We start from the raw sequence: 13,821 nt of genomic DNA on the forward strand, positions 1-13,821 counted from the left end.
CTCGCCCAGCGTCTCCTGGCTACCAGTGCCCTACCTGTATTCCCAATGACCTCCTTGGAATCTATGGGATGGTCCTCAGTCTCAGAAGTCACATTCCTCACACTGTTCCAGAGCAATATCATGGGATAGGTCGGTGGTGGTGGTGGTGTTCCACTGCGAGTTCAGACATCGGTTGAGCTTCTCTTCTCAGAGTTGTCCTGTCCTGATCTGACAGATCAGGGCAGGACCCATCCCTAATGGAACTGCAGCTTCATCATTATCCCTTGATGATTTGAGGGTACCAGGCTCCTCTTCTCCCTCAGCGCCTGAGCACTTGAAGGCCGACCAGGACCTTCTGCAATGTGTGGCTGCTACTTTGGACATCCAGGCAGCATACCTGCAGGATAATACTCACAAACTACTGGATATTCTTCAGCTGTCTTCCCTGGGGAGGGTAGCCCTCCCTATTAACAATGAACTTCTGGAGCCTGAAAACATCCTTTGGAGTTCAGTGCCACTTGCAGCGAAGCATTCAGAGAAACACTATTTTGTACCTATGCAGGGTTTTGAGGGCTTCTGTTGTCTAATTCCCTGGTTGTGACTGTGGTGAATGATGGTGCTTGGCAGGGCAGGTGTAAGTCTGCGCCCAAGGACAGGGAATCCAAGAGGATGGACTTAATTGGTAAAAAAAATCTATACCTCCTCTTCCCTGCAAATGTGTACTGCGAACCAGCATTGCTATCCAAGTACAATTTTATTAATTGGACAACTGTGTCTAAATTTGTACACCAGTTCCCTGAAACCTCCAGGGAGGAATTTTGAACATTGGGAGATGATTTCTATTTGTTGGCCAAGATCTCCTTGTCATCAGCTTTGTACGTGGCAGGTACATCAGCCAGAGTTATGGCCTCAGCGGTAATGAGGAGAAGGTGTCTTGGCTGAAAAATTCAGGCATTGCTTCTGATGTGCTGCAGACTATTGAGGACGTGCCTTATAAAAGTTGTGTACTTTTTCTGGAAAAGACAGCTGAAACCTTGCTCTTGTTTAAAGACTCAAGGACCATGCTATGCTCTCTTGGGGTATATACTCAGGCAGCATGGAAACGTCATTTTGACAGTCAGTGGCAGCATCAACTTGCAACACTCCCTTGGGCAATCCTTCCTCCCTCGAGGCAACAAGACTACCCCAGAGAGGGTCATAGATCCCAGAGGCAGAGGCCCTCAGGTCCTGGGTTTGACCAGTTCACGTGCAAGTGTGGGAATTTCACTCAGCCCTTCCCAGCTGTGAGGTGAAGGGATGAATGTTAATAGAAGTGAGCCATAGAAACAGGGGCGGATTAACAGAAAATAGGGCCAGACTCACCAAAACTTTGCTGCCCCACCTCAAAGAATCACCCTTTTGCTGCATAGACTCCTGCTCTTGCTCTGCCCTAGTGGGGTCCCTGATATTACCCTCTCAGCCACCCTAGATAAACTCTTGGTACCCAGTTTCGTCCTCACTTGCCCTCCCATGGGGAGTCACATCTGTGTCAGTGAAGGCAGAAATAAACACTTTGTTCCTCCATGACACTTTGCACATCAGGCCACTCAGACTGCTGGACTTCTGGATCCAGAGACCCTGCTTTAGTCTTATCTTATTGGGATCAGTGGCTACAAGTTCAGAGTGAGGCATGCAGTCTGGACAGCAAGGTGAAAGCTTGTCCTACTGAATGTCTTTGATGGGTAATCAGGTCTTCAGGCCTGGCAACTTGGCCCCTTTCAGTTAGAAATAGAATATTTAAAGCCTCATTCTATGTCTCAGCAGTGCAACCTCCATTGAATTAGCAGGATTTGTGGAGTGCAAGCCCAGCCCGGTACTTTGAAAACTTACAGCTAAAGGTCTTTGCGGCATGTGAAATGAACATGTCTGAATTTCAGTATCTTTCTGGAAGCTTGTGCTCATCAATTCTGCATCCATCCTGCCACCTTCTGCGCCATCTTCAAATACTGGCATTTTTGGTAGGGGCTCAGGATCCAAGTGGCCTGTATCTCTTTTCACCCCTGTGTCCCTATGACCCTACCAATTTGTTAAGGTCAGGTTCTGTGAATCAGCCAGATGAAGGCTGGAGCTGAATGAGCAGAAAAGGCATATCTTGTTACCCAGCTTGCATTCTAGTGAATCAGTCACTCCATGATAGGACTGGCAACAACTGCAGCAATGGATTCCTGTGTTTGTAAATGGCTTATGACAAAACTCATCAGAAAGCTTGCTGTGTCAGGGCTGTAAGACTGATGAAAAGCTAAATAACTACTGTAGGTCTCACTCAAGAAAGGCAAGGTCCCTCTGTGGTGTCTTTGAAAATAATAGCTATAAGTAAAGAGCAATAAACCAGAACTAAACACCACATTAGTTAAAAAACAGATAATTGTGAAAACAACATGGAGAAATTCTGATTCAGAATGAGGGAGATTAATATTTTTAGCAAAACTCTTGGAGCCAAATTCTGCCCTCTCTTCTACCAGTCAATTTTGATGATTGGTAATTGATTGATGATGGTAATGGTAATGATGGTAATTCTAGAGGAATCAAAAATATTTGTTTTAAAGGCTTCATTTTGCAAGACTTTGGGTCTGCTTGTTTCGAAGAGAGGACAACAGTTCTGGATGCACTGATGGAATCTCCAGATTATTCGTTTCATTAATATTCAGATAAACCTAATAAATGATCAGTAGCTCTTACAAGCATATTCTAGACATGAGTAGTATATATTAATGGTTATAAGCACATCAGTAGGTGTTATAAATAAGCAACATATTGTAAGCAACCTATTGAACTTTATAACAATTGATTAATCATTTGTTAAAATGTTGATTAATCATTTAACAACTTTTTATAAATAAAACCGTAATAAAGAGTGTGACCCATTTTTGCTCCCAGTTCGTCCAGATCAGTAACATTTGTTAAATGTGCGATCTGGGTAAAAATATGGGTGCAAACTTTCCCGTGATTTATGACCTGGGTGCAAATCAAGGGCAGAGCTTCTCCCTAAGGTCTTAAAAATTAACATTGAAAACAAGTCCACTTTTTTTCTTGCCTTTGGGGTTAGGGTGGCACCGAGAAAATGCTTCTTTCTGTATAATGTTTCTGTTCCAGAGCACAGTCAACAACAGTCTGTTTCTGGTGGAGTTATTTTATTATTTGTGTTGTGGTAGCACCTAGCAGTCCCAGTCCTGGGCCAGGACTCCATGGTGCCAGGGACTGTACAAACACGTAAGAAAAAGATGTATCTGTAACCTGACCTCTCCGAGTAGAGTTATTGTGTTTATAATCTGAAATTTATTGAGGGTCACCCTGCCCCAAAACCACTGACCAAAATTTAATAATGGTCCGTCACAGTGGTGGTACGATACTATTGGCATGTGAGAGCTTTAGGGGAAGGGTGTTGCACCGTGATAAAAGATTGTGTAATACTAGACAAGATAATACAACTGGTTGTCAAAATAAAAAAGATAACATATCAGGGATTTTATTTAAACTGGAACAAACTGGATTCCACCTACCTTCAAAGCACTGAATATATGAATAATATATATAATAAAAATAATAATGATTTACACACATACTGTACTTACTATTAAGTGCATTTAGTGATATATAACCCTCTAAATAAAAAAAATATTTGTGTCTATCTCTGTCTGCACGAGCTATTAGTTTATATGTTATTTATGATTAATAATAATTTTATTATATTATTTTTAGTTCAAGGTTCTCCTTTCCCAAGATTTCTCACTGGGTTCTGTCTGACGCCCAAGTCAGTCTTTGCTCAAGTGCCTCTCAGGATTTCCTGAAGAGCTGGACTTGTCTCCAGTGGTGCTTACTTGCAGAGGTGCACATTAGATCAGACCCACTGGATTTCAAGGACTTTTGGTTCTCCTGTTCTGGGTTCCTGAGACAGCATGAATCAGACCAGATGACCAGATCTGATGATCAGGAACAAACAGGAACGGATACTCAGGAACATGCCATTAAACACAGACTGACTTGACCAGCCATCTTTAACCTGATAGGACCATCTCTGTCCTACCCAATCTCAGGCTCTCCACTTGTTCTCAGTTTCTCTCAGTCTCAGCTTCCTGCCATCCATCTGTCTGCCTTCTCCCCTTGCCCTCTTTCTCTCTGCTTACTCCCAGGTGCGCTGTTTCTCCTCTTCTTCACCCACTGTCACTTCACCTCCCCCGGAGGGGAGGGGCCACCTCCTCCCACTTTCCCAGAGGAGGGGCTGCCTCCTTTCCATAGAATAATGACAGTGCATTCACCCTGAATATATCCTAAATCATATATCCCCATACAGGACTGCATCCCGTTACCATATTTACAAATATATATAACCCAAGACGTGTGTTTGGAGAGAACCTTAACCCACCCTCCCCACTGTATTCCCCATTTGATCTGTCCAAACACACCGAATAGCTCTACTCATTCTCAGCACGTTGAAGGTTGACTGTCACAGGAAGGGGATGGAACTCTTTATAATTCCAACTATAACAATAAAAGAGAAGCCATTTGGGAAGCATCCCTTAACAGTCTGAGCATATTGGCAAATTACCACAGGGGTGGGCAAACTATGGCCTGTGAGCCGCATCCGGCCTGCCAGCCATTTTAGTCTGGCCTTCAAGCTCTCACTGGGGAGTGGGATCTGAGTCTTGAGCGCTGGGGAGCAGGGTCGGGGGCTGCTCTGTTTGGCTCCCGGAAACAGCGGCATGTTCCCTCTCCGGCTCCTATGTGTAGGGGCAGCAGAGAACTCCGCTCCACAAGTTTCTCCCTCCCCAAGTGCCACTCCCACAGCTCCCTTTGGCCAGAAACTGCAGCCAATAGGAGCTGCAGGGGTGGTGCCTGCGGATGGGACAGCAGGCAGCAGAGCCGTCTGCCTGCGCAGGAGCCAGAGGAGGGACATGCTGCTGCTTCAGGGAACTGCTTGAGGTAAGCCTACACCCCTGAGTCACCCCCTTGCACCACCATCCCCTTCCCCAGCCCTGATCCCCCTCCTGCCCTCCGAACCCCTCGGTCCAAGCCCAGAGCTCCTTCCTGAACCCCAAACCCGTCATCTCCAGCACCACCCCAGAGCCCACACCCCCAACCATAGCCCTCACTCACATACTCCATATCTCAGCCCTGATCCCATCCTGGCCTCTGAACCCCTCGGCCCAGCCTGGAACACCCTCCTGCACCCCAAGCCTCTCATCCCCAGACCCACCCTAGAGCCCGCACCCCCAGCTGGAGCCCGCACCCATGCCCCAGGCCAGAGCACCCTCCTGCACCCTGAACTCCTAATTTCTGGCCCCATCCCAGAGCCCGCATCCCCAGCCAGAGCCCTCAACCCCTCCCACATTCCAACCCCAATTTCATGAGCATTCATGGCCCGCCATACAATTTCCATACCCGGATGTGGCCCTCAGGCCAAAAGTTTGCCGACCCTTGAATTGGAATAACAAATATTAATTAGTTTATTAAGTGCATAGTAAACATGCAGGTGCAGAAGCAATTTCTTTTATGGAAGATGCATGTGTTGTAGCTCATTAAAGCATAATTTTGATATTTCAGGTGCACTTGACAAGAACTAAAAGTAGTCCTTTTTTACCCAGAACTAACCAAATAAAGAAAGTGCTTATAAATATAGAAGGTGCAGCCACCATTTTTCAAGCAAAAGTTAAATGACGGCCTAATCTGCTGTGAAACATCCTTGTGAGCTGTTAAATAACTTGTGCTTTCCAGCCTAGTAATGGATGATCACTCTTGTATATTGCATATCCCTTCCCTGCCTGATGGGATGAAGTACGGCTTAATGAATTAATGTGGGTAAAATGTTTTGAGTTCTTCAAGTGCAAGATGGTAGAGCAGGTCCAAGACTTGTTTTTGTATGTGTTGCCAATGTACTATATTGCTTTTAAAGCCAGAGTTGATCCAATTAGCTCCTAGCACATGACAGTTTAATGCCAGGGGGCCTAAATAGCATTCATATTTTGGCTTCACAGAAATTTGGTGGAACAATGATAATCAATGGGAGATAGTAATACCAGGGTAGAAAATATATAGAAATGACAACATAGATTGAGCTTGGGAGGAAGAGGCACTATATCTGAAAGAAAACATAGAATCAAATGCAGTAAAAATCTTAAATGAATCAAACTGCATCACAGAATCTCTACAGATAGAAATTCCATGCTTGAACAAAAAGAGTGTAGAAGTAGAAATATACTACCGCCCACCCGATCAGGATGGTGAGGGGGATTAGGAAATGATCAGGGAGATCAGAGAGGCTACAAAAACAGAAAACCCAGTAATAATGAGAGCTAGTTACTCCCCATAGTGACTAGCTACATGTCACCTCAGGATGAAATGCAGAGATAAAAATTCTAGTCACTTTTAATGACTACTTCTTGGAGCAGCTAGTCCTAGAACCCACAAGGGGAGAGGCGATTCTTGATTAGGTCTAAGTGGAGCACAGGATCTGCTTTTAGAAGTGAATATAGCTGAATTGTTTTGTAATAGCTACCATAATGTAATTCAATTTATCATCCTTGTAGAGAGAAAAATACCAAAGAAGAACACCCCAGTAGCATTTAACTTCAAAAAGGGAATCTATGCAACAATGAGGAAGTAAGTTAAATGGATATTAGAAGGAACAGTCACAAAATTGAAATACCTCCAACCTTCATGGAAACCTTTAAAAAACACCATAGTAGAGGCTCAAACTATATGTATACCCCTAATAAAAAACCTTAATAAAAAACCAGTAAGATGACCAAAAAATTGCTACCATGGCTAAATAGCAGAATAAAAGAGGCAGTTAGAGGCAAAAAGGCATCCTTTAAAAATTGGAAGTCAAATCTGAAAATAGGAAGGAGCATAAACATTGGTAAGTCAAGTGTAAAAGTATATTTAGGCAGGCCAAAAAAGAATTTGAAGAGCAGCTAGCAAAAGACACAAAAACTAACAGCAAAAAAATTTAAAGTACATTAGAAGCAGGAAGCCTGCGAAACAATCAGTGGGGCCAATGGACGATTAAGGTGCTAAAGTAGCACTCAAGGAAGACAAGGCAGTTGCGAAGAAGCTAAATGAATTCTTTGCATCGATTCCCATACTTCAGCCATTCTTTTTAGGTGGTAAATCTGAGGAATTGTCTGAGATTGAGGTGTCAGTAGAGGAGGTTTAGAAACAAGTTGATAAATTAAGCAGTAATAAATCACCAGGATTAGATTCACCCAGGAGTTCTGAAAGAACTCAGATATGAAACTGCAGAACTATTAATTGGTATGTAATCTATCACTTTAATCAACCTCTGTACCAGATGACTGGAGGATAGCTAATATGATGCTAATTTTTAAAGGAGCCTCTAGAAGTGATCCTGACAATTACAGGCCAGTAAGTCAGATGTTACTACCAGGTAAATTGGTTGAAATTATACTAAAGAACAGAATTATCAGACGCATAGGTGAACACAATATGTTGGGTCGAGTGCTGTAGTTATTTTTAGAAATCTCACATTGGTACCTTCTTTACGTTTTGTCAAATCTGCAGTGACGGTGTTCGTAACTCAAATAGCATGTGCTGGGTCATCAGCTGAGACTGCTATAACATGAAATATATGGCAGAATGCGGGTAAAACAGAGCAGGGGACATACAATTCTCCCCTAAGGAGTTCAGTGACAAATTCAATTAACGCACTATTTTTTTAACAAACGTCATCAGCATGGAAGTATTTCCTCCAGAATGTTTAGCATATCTGGCACATAAATACCTTGCAACATCGGCTACAGAAGTGCCATGCAAATGTCTTGTTCTTACTTTCAGGTGACATTGTAAATAAGAAGCAGGCAACATTATCTCTCGTAAATGTAAACAAACTTGTATGTCTTAGCAATTGGCTGAACAAGTAGAATTGAGTGGACTTGTAGGCTCTAAAGTTTTACATTGTTTTGTTTTTGAGTTCAGTTATGTAACAAAAAATCTACATTTATAAGTTACACTTTCACGATAGAGATTGCAGTACAGTACTTGTATGAAGTGAATTGAAAAGTACTATTTCTTTTATCATTTTTAAAGTGCAAATATTTGTAATAAAAAATAACATCAAATAAGCACTGTACACTTTGTATTCTGTCTTGTAATAGAAATCAGTATATTTAAAAATGTAGAAAAAAATCCAAAAATATTGAGTAAATTTCAATTGATATTCCAATTTTTTAATGGTGCAATTAATCACGATTAATTTTTTTAACTGCAGTTAATTTTTTTGAGTTAATTGCATGAGTTAACTGCGATTAATCAACAGCCCTACTGTATATTAAAAGATTTTGGCACTTGAAGCCCGAGAGCCCTGTCAAGTGTTGTCTGATAGTCTAATGATTAACTGTAATTACCAGACTGTTTTGATATTTTCAGAACAAACATTTTGAATTTTTTTAAACATGCCTGTTTGAGTTTTTTAATTTTGCGTTGTGTGATATCATGTTATAATACAAAAGAAAAAGAGTCAAAATCAAGCTGAACAAAATGCTTCAATTGATCTGAAATTAACTTTTTGCATATTTTCCTTGGCAGAGAATTTCAAAATTATTGATTTTCATTCAGATTCAGAATGAAGCCAGATTTTGAAATTCTTTGTGGAACAGAACTTCTGTTTTCCACACAGCTTTAAAAATTAACTGCCCCCCCTCAGGTAAGAGACAATCCAGTAGCCAACTTTATGCGTGGGTAGCTCCACTTACATTCACAGGAAGGGTTTCTTAGGTGAGTCTGGGATGTAATTAATTGACATTATACTCTCAATAGGCAGCTAGCCAACAAAGATGCTACGTAGGCCTATGAATTGTTGCTTAGATCTTGTTACCATCTTGTTAAAGGAAAAATCATGGGCACAGCTGGTTGTGAAATTTGATTTTTTTTAAAGTCATTTTTAATTTTGAAAATTTTAAATTTTGTAAAAAAAAAAAAGGAGGGGGATGAAATTTTGCAGAAAATGTCGGCTAGCTCTAATGGTGAAATTAGATCTGGCAATAGAGAGGGTCACACCCATGCCAGAGGTCTGACACTGCTTTGTTTGCTCTGCCATCAGGGCTGCCTGCTGGGTGGTTTCTGATACGTTTGTTGTGAAGGAAGGGATCACTCACTACTGGCATCTGAACAGTCACATAGTAGGAGAAGAGCCAGTTCACTGGCAGTCACAGCAGGGCTGAAGGGCACAGAGGTCATGCTGGACTAGAGGATCAACTAGAGCCCAAGTGAGACTAAAGATTAAATTCTCTTTCCTGGAACTGCTTCTACAAATCCCTATTGTGGGTCCTACGGCTATGCAGGGGCTATAGGTCAAGAGAATGCCAGTTACTGGAGGTTACCTTCCTTTCCCTTTAAATAACAAAATCACAGGTTCCGTAGGGTTCATTAGAAGGTGAGGATTCTGAGCTCAGATCAGTGAGGCACTTTGATCAGCTCCCCTGTCCGGCTAATGAAACACTGAGATCCTTTCTGCTGGTGCATCCTGACTTTGTGTTTGGGCAGGTTTGGATTATTTCCTAGAAAGTAAAAGGTCTTTGCTTATTATCCCTTGGGAGAGGCAGAGAAGCATTTTTGTGCTGGCAATGTAGTGAGAAGTGATTCTGTTCTTTTGGCTAGTTTTCGAAAAAAGGAAGCCTCGCCCCTGTTTAATTTGGTCACCTTTGTCCTTTCATTTTGTGAAACGCTGTGGCACACTAATGGCAGGCTGGAGTCTATATACAGCAGCCATCAAAACAGATACATTTAGGGATTGTCAGATGCCCTCATTTGTTTTGCCATGGACTGAATACAGTATCATTTGCATTTACTCTCTGACACCTTTGCACTTTCTGTATGTAGCATCTTCCATTCAATGATTTCAAAGGGACCTGATCAGTCATTTACCTCTAACATCAACAGTAACGTAAAGCCAGGCTGTGGGCTTGTGAGTTCTGGCACATGAGAGATCTGCCCGTCACACCACTGCACAGTTGAATCTCAGGCACTGTTCTGGAGTAGCCCAACCCTCTGTTGCTTTGCATAGTTTTTGGTTTTTTAACATGGTGCCAACTTACCTCTGGCACCGAGCCCAGAGTCTATGCGCCGTTCTGATAGAGCTGCTCTTGTTCTTGTCTCTCTTACAGACAAAGAGCACTTGAAGGAGAGGGAGAGGCTGGAAATGGAATTGGCAGCCGTGCGCTCTGCCAGTGAGGATCAGCGGAGACACATCGAAATCCTGGACCAGGCACTGAACAATGCTCAAGCCAAGGTCATCAAACTGGAAGAGGAGGTGAGATGAGGGCATCATTCCCTCTGCTTTGCTGCAAATGATTGCTTGTATTTAGTATTCGTTTTACAGCTGTAATTCAGTCCAACTCCTTAACCCTTTCCAGCACAAGGGTGGCAGCCCCCCTCTTCCCCAGACCCTTCCAAACAGAAAACAATTATAAAACACTGAGCCAGGCAGGATATGGCAGGACAATCACAGATGCTTTCTGTATAACCAAAAGCTTGACCATATTTCACCAGCTGATGGCTAACGTAATGTTAGGACATAGGCTTCCTTCTCTTTAGGATACCCTATCTACTAATTTAGGACTTGTGTAATTCATGAGAAAATATCTTATATGGGTATAGTCCATTTCTTTTCGAAGAATCCCAGAGTGCATTCATATAGTATGTGTCTGTATATATAAACACACACACGCTGCACCACAGAAATACAGTCATCTCTGGAATGAAGGGTGGCAGTCAGCCAGTTAATCTGTTCACAGAACTCAGCACGACAGAACCAGATAACTTCCATACAGGATAGAAGAAATTGCTGAGGCGCTCTGGTATTTAACAAATCTTTGAATACTGGTGAAGTTCCAAAGGAGTGAAAAAAGCTAATGTCCCAACTTTTATACACGATTAACGTTGGTAAGTATAGGCTGGTTAGCTTGACATCAGTCATGGGCAAAATCTTGGAAAGACTGATTGGGTGCAATCAGTAAAGAATTAAAGAATGGTCGCATAATTAATGCAAATCAATATGATTTTATGGAAAACAGATTGTCAAACAAACATGATATTATTTGATGAGATTGTGAGATTGGTTGAGTTTAAAATAATGTATTCAGACTTGAGTAAGACATTTGACTTAGTATTGCACAACATTTTGATTAAAAATTAGCATACAAAATCAATGTAGCCCTTATTAAATGGATTAAAAAGTGATTAACTGATGGGTCACAAAAAATCATTGTACATGGGGATTAGTCATCCAATGAGGATCTTTCTAGTTGATCTGTTCTTGGTCCAGTGCTATTCAATATCTTTGTCAATGATTTGGATGAGAACATAAAAACATTGCTGATAAAGTTTGCAGGGTTCTGAAAAGAGCTACAAGAATGATATGAGGTCTGGAAAACCTGCCTTACAATGAGACTAAAGAAGATCAATCTATTTAGATTACCCAAGCACTGTTTAAGAAGCGATTTGGCCACAGTGTCAGAATACTTAGATCATCATGTAGATGTACTTACATAGGGAGAACATTTCTGATAACAGAAGGCTCTTTAATCTAGCAGACAGACGAAAGCATAACAGGATCCAGTAGCTGAAGATGAAACTAGACAAATTCAGACTAGAATTAAGGTGCACGTTTTTAACAGTGAAGGTACTTAACCATTGGAGCAATTTACCTACAGGGGTTCTAGCTTCTCTGTCATTTGAAGTGTTTAAATCAAGACTGGATGTCTTTCTAAAAGATCTGCTATAGCTCGGTCAGAATTTTTGAGCTTGGTGCAGGAATCACTTGGTGAAATTTTATGGCCTGTGTTACGCAGGAGGTCAGACTAGATTATCGTAATTGGCCTTTCAGGTCTTACCTAAGAACAGTGGAAAGAGGGAAATTCTGAATAAGGATAAAAAGACTATGGGATTTTGAATGTCTTTACAGAGCAGATCAGACCTTGGTGAGAGGAAGTGTTGTCCAGTGGTTTGGGCACTAGCTAGGACTTGGGAGATCCAGGCACAATTCACTGCTCTGCCGCAGAGTTCCTGTGTGACTTTAGGCAAGTCACTTAGTCTGGCTGGCCCATATTTTTAAAGTATCAGGGGGTAGCCATGTTAGTCTGGATCCTCAAAAACAACAAGGAGTCCGGTGGCACCTTAAAGACTTACATTTATTGGGCATAAGCTTTCGTGAGTAAAAACCACTTCTTCAGATGCATGGAGTGAAAATTACAGATACAGGCATAAATAAACTGGGCACATGAAGAGAAGGGAGTTACCTTACAAGTGGAGAACCAGTGATGACAAGGCCAATTCAGTCAGGTTGGATTTGGTCTACTCCTAATAATTGATGAGGAGCTGTCAATACCAAGAGAGGGAAAATTGCTTTTGTAGTGAGCCAGCCACTCCCAGTCCCTATTCAAGCCCAAATTAATGATGTTAAGTTTGCAAACTGCCGTTTCTCTTTGAAGTCTGTTTTTGAAGTTTTTTTGTTGCAGGATGGCTACTTTTAAATCTGTCATTTAATGTCCAGGGAGATTGAAGTGTTCTCTGACTGGCTTTTGTATGTTACCATGTTGATGTCTGATTTGTGTCCATTTATTCTTTTACATAGAAACTGTCCAGTTTGGTCAATGTATATGGCAGAGGGGCATTGCTGGCACATGATGGCATATATCACATTAGTAGATATGCAGGGAAATGAGCCCCTGATCACAGAACCATAGAATATTAGGGTTGGAAGGGACCTCAGGAGGTCATCTAGTCCAACCCCCTGCTCAAAGCAGGACCAATTCCCAACTAAATCATCCCAGCCAGGGCTTTGTCAAGCCTGACCTTAAAAACCGCTAAGGAAGGAGATTCCACCACCTTCCTAGGTAACTTATTCCAGTGCTTCACCACCCTCCTAGTGAAAAAGTTTTTCCTAATATCCAACCTAAACCTCCCCCACTGCAACTTGAGACCATTACTCCTTGTTCTGTCATCTGCTACCAGTGAGAACTCTTTGGAACCCCCTTTCAGGTAGTTAAAAGCAGCTATCAAATGGCACTTCATTCTTCTCTTCTGCAGTCTAAACAATCCCAGTTCCCTCAGCCTCTTCTCATAAGTCATGTGCTCCAGCCCCCTAATCATTTTTGTTGCCCTCCGCTGGACTCTTTCCAATTTTTCCACATCTTTCTTATAGCATGGGGCCCAAAACTAGACACAGTATTCCAGATGAGGCCTCACCAATGTCGAATAAAGGGGAATGATCACATCCCTCGATCTGCTGGCAATGTCCCTACTTATACAGCCCAAAATGCCATTAGCATTCTTGACGACAAGGGCACACTGTCGACTCATATCCAGCTTTTCATCCACTGTAACTCCTAGGTCCTTTTCTTCAGAACTGCTGCCTAGCCATTCAGCCCCTAGTCTGTAACAGTGCATGGGATTCTTCCATCCTAAGTGCAGGACTCTGCACTTGTCCTTGTTGAACCTCATCAGATTTCTTTTGGCCCAATCCTCTAATTTGTCTAGGTCTCTCTGTATCCTATCCCTACCCTCCAGCATATCTACTACTCCTCCCAGTTTAGTATCATCTGCAAACTTGCTGAGGGTGCAGTCCATGCCATCCTGCAGATCATTAATGAAGATATTGAACAAAACCGACCCCAGGACCGACCCTTGGAGCACTCTGCTTGATACCGGCTGCCAACTAGACATGGAGCCATTGATCACTACCTGTTGAGCCTGATCATCTAGCCAGCTTTCTATCCACCTTATAGTCCATTCATCCAGCCCATACTTCTTGAACTTGCAAGCAAGAATACCATGGGAGACCGTATCAAA

The 13,821-nt window shown here is 42.2% G+C and overlaps 1 protein-coding gene across 1 annotated transcript in view; it reads left to right on the forward strand.

Annotated features, from left to right (window-relative positions):
* Window positions 1-13,821, forward strand: part of AMOTL1 (angiomotin like 1) — a 108,134-nt gene that overhangs the window by 68,861 nt on the left and 25,452 nt on the right. The window contains 1 exon segment of the mRNA XM_030559832.1: window positions 10,137-10,282. Within this exon segment, the coding sequence (XP_030415692.1) occupies window positions 10,137-10,282 (146 nt within the window).

Source organism: Gopherus evgoodei, chromosome 1, assembly GCF_007399415.2.
Source record: "Gopherus evgoodei ecotype Sinaloan lineage chromosome 1, rGopEvg1_v1.p, whole genome shotgun sequence".
Taxonomy (NCBI): Eukaryota; Metazoa; Chordata; order Testudines; family Testudinidae; genus Gopherus; species Gopherus evgoodei.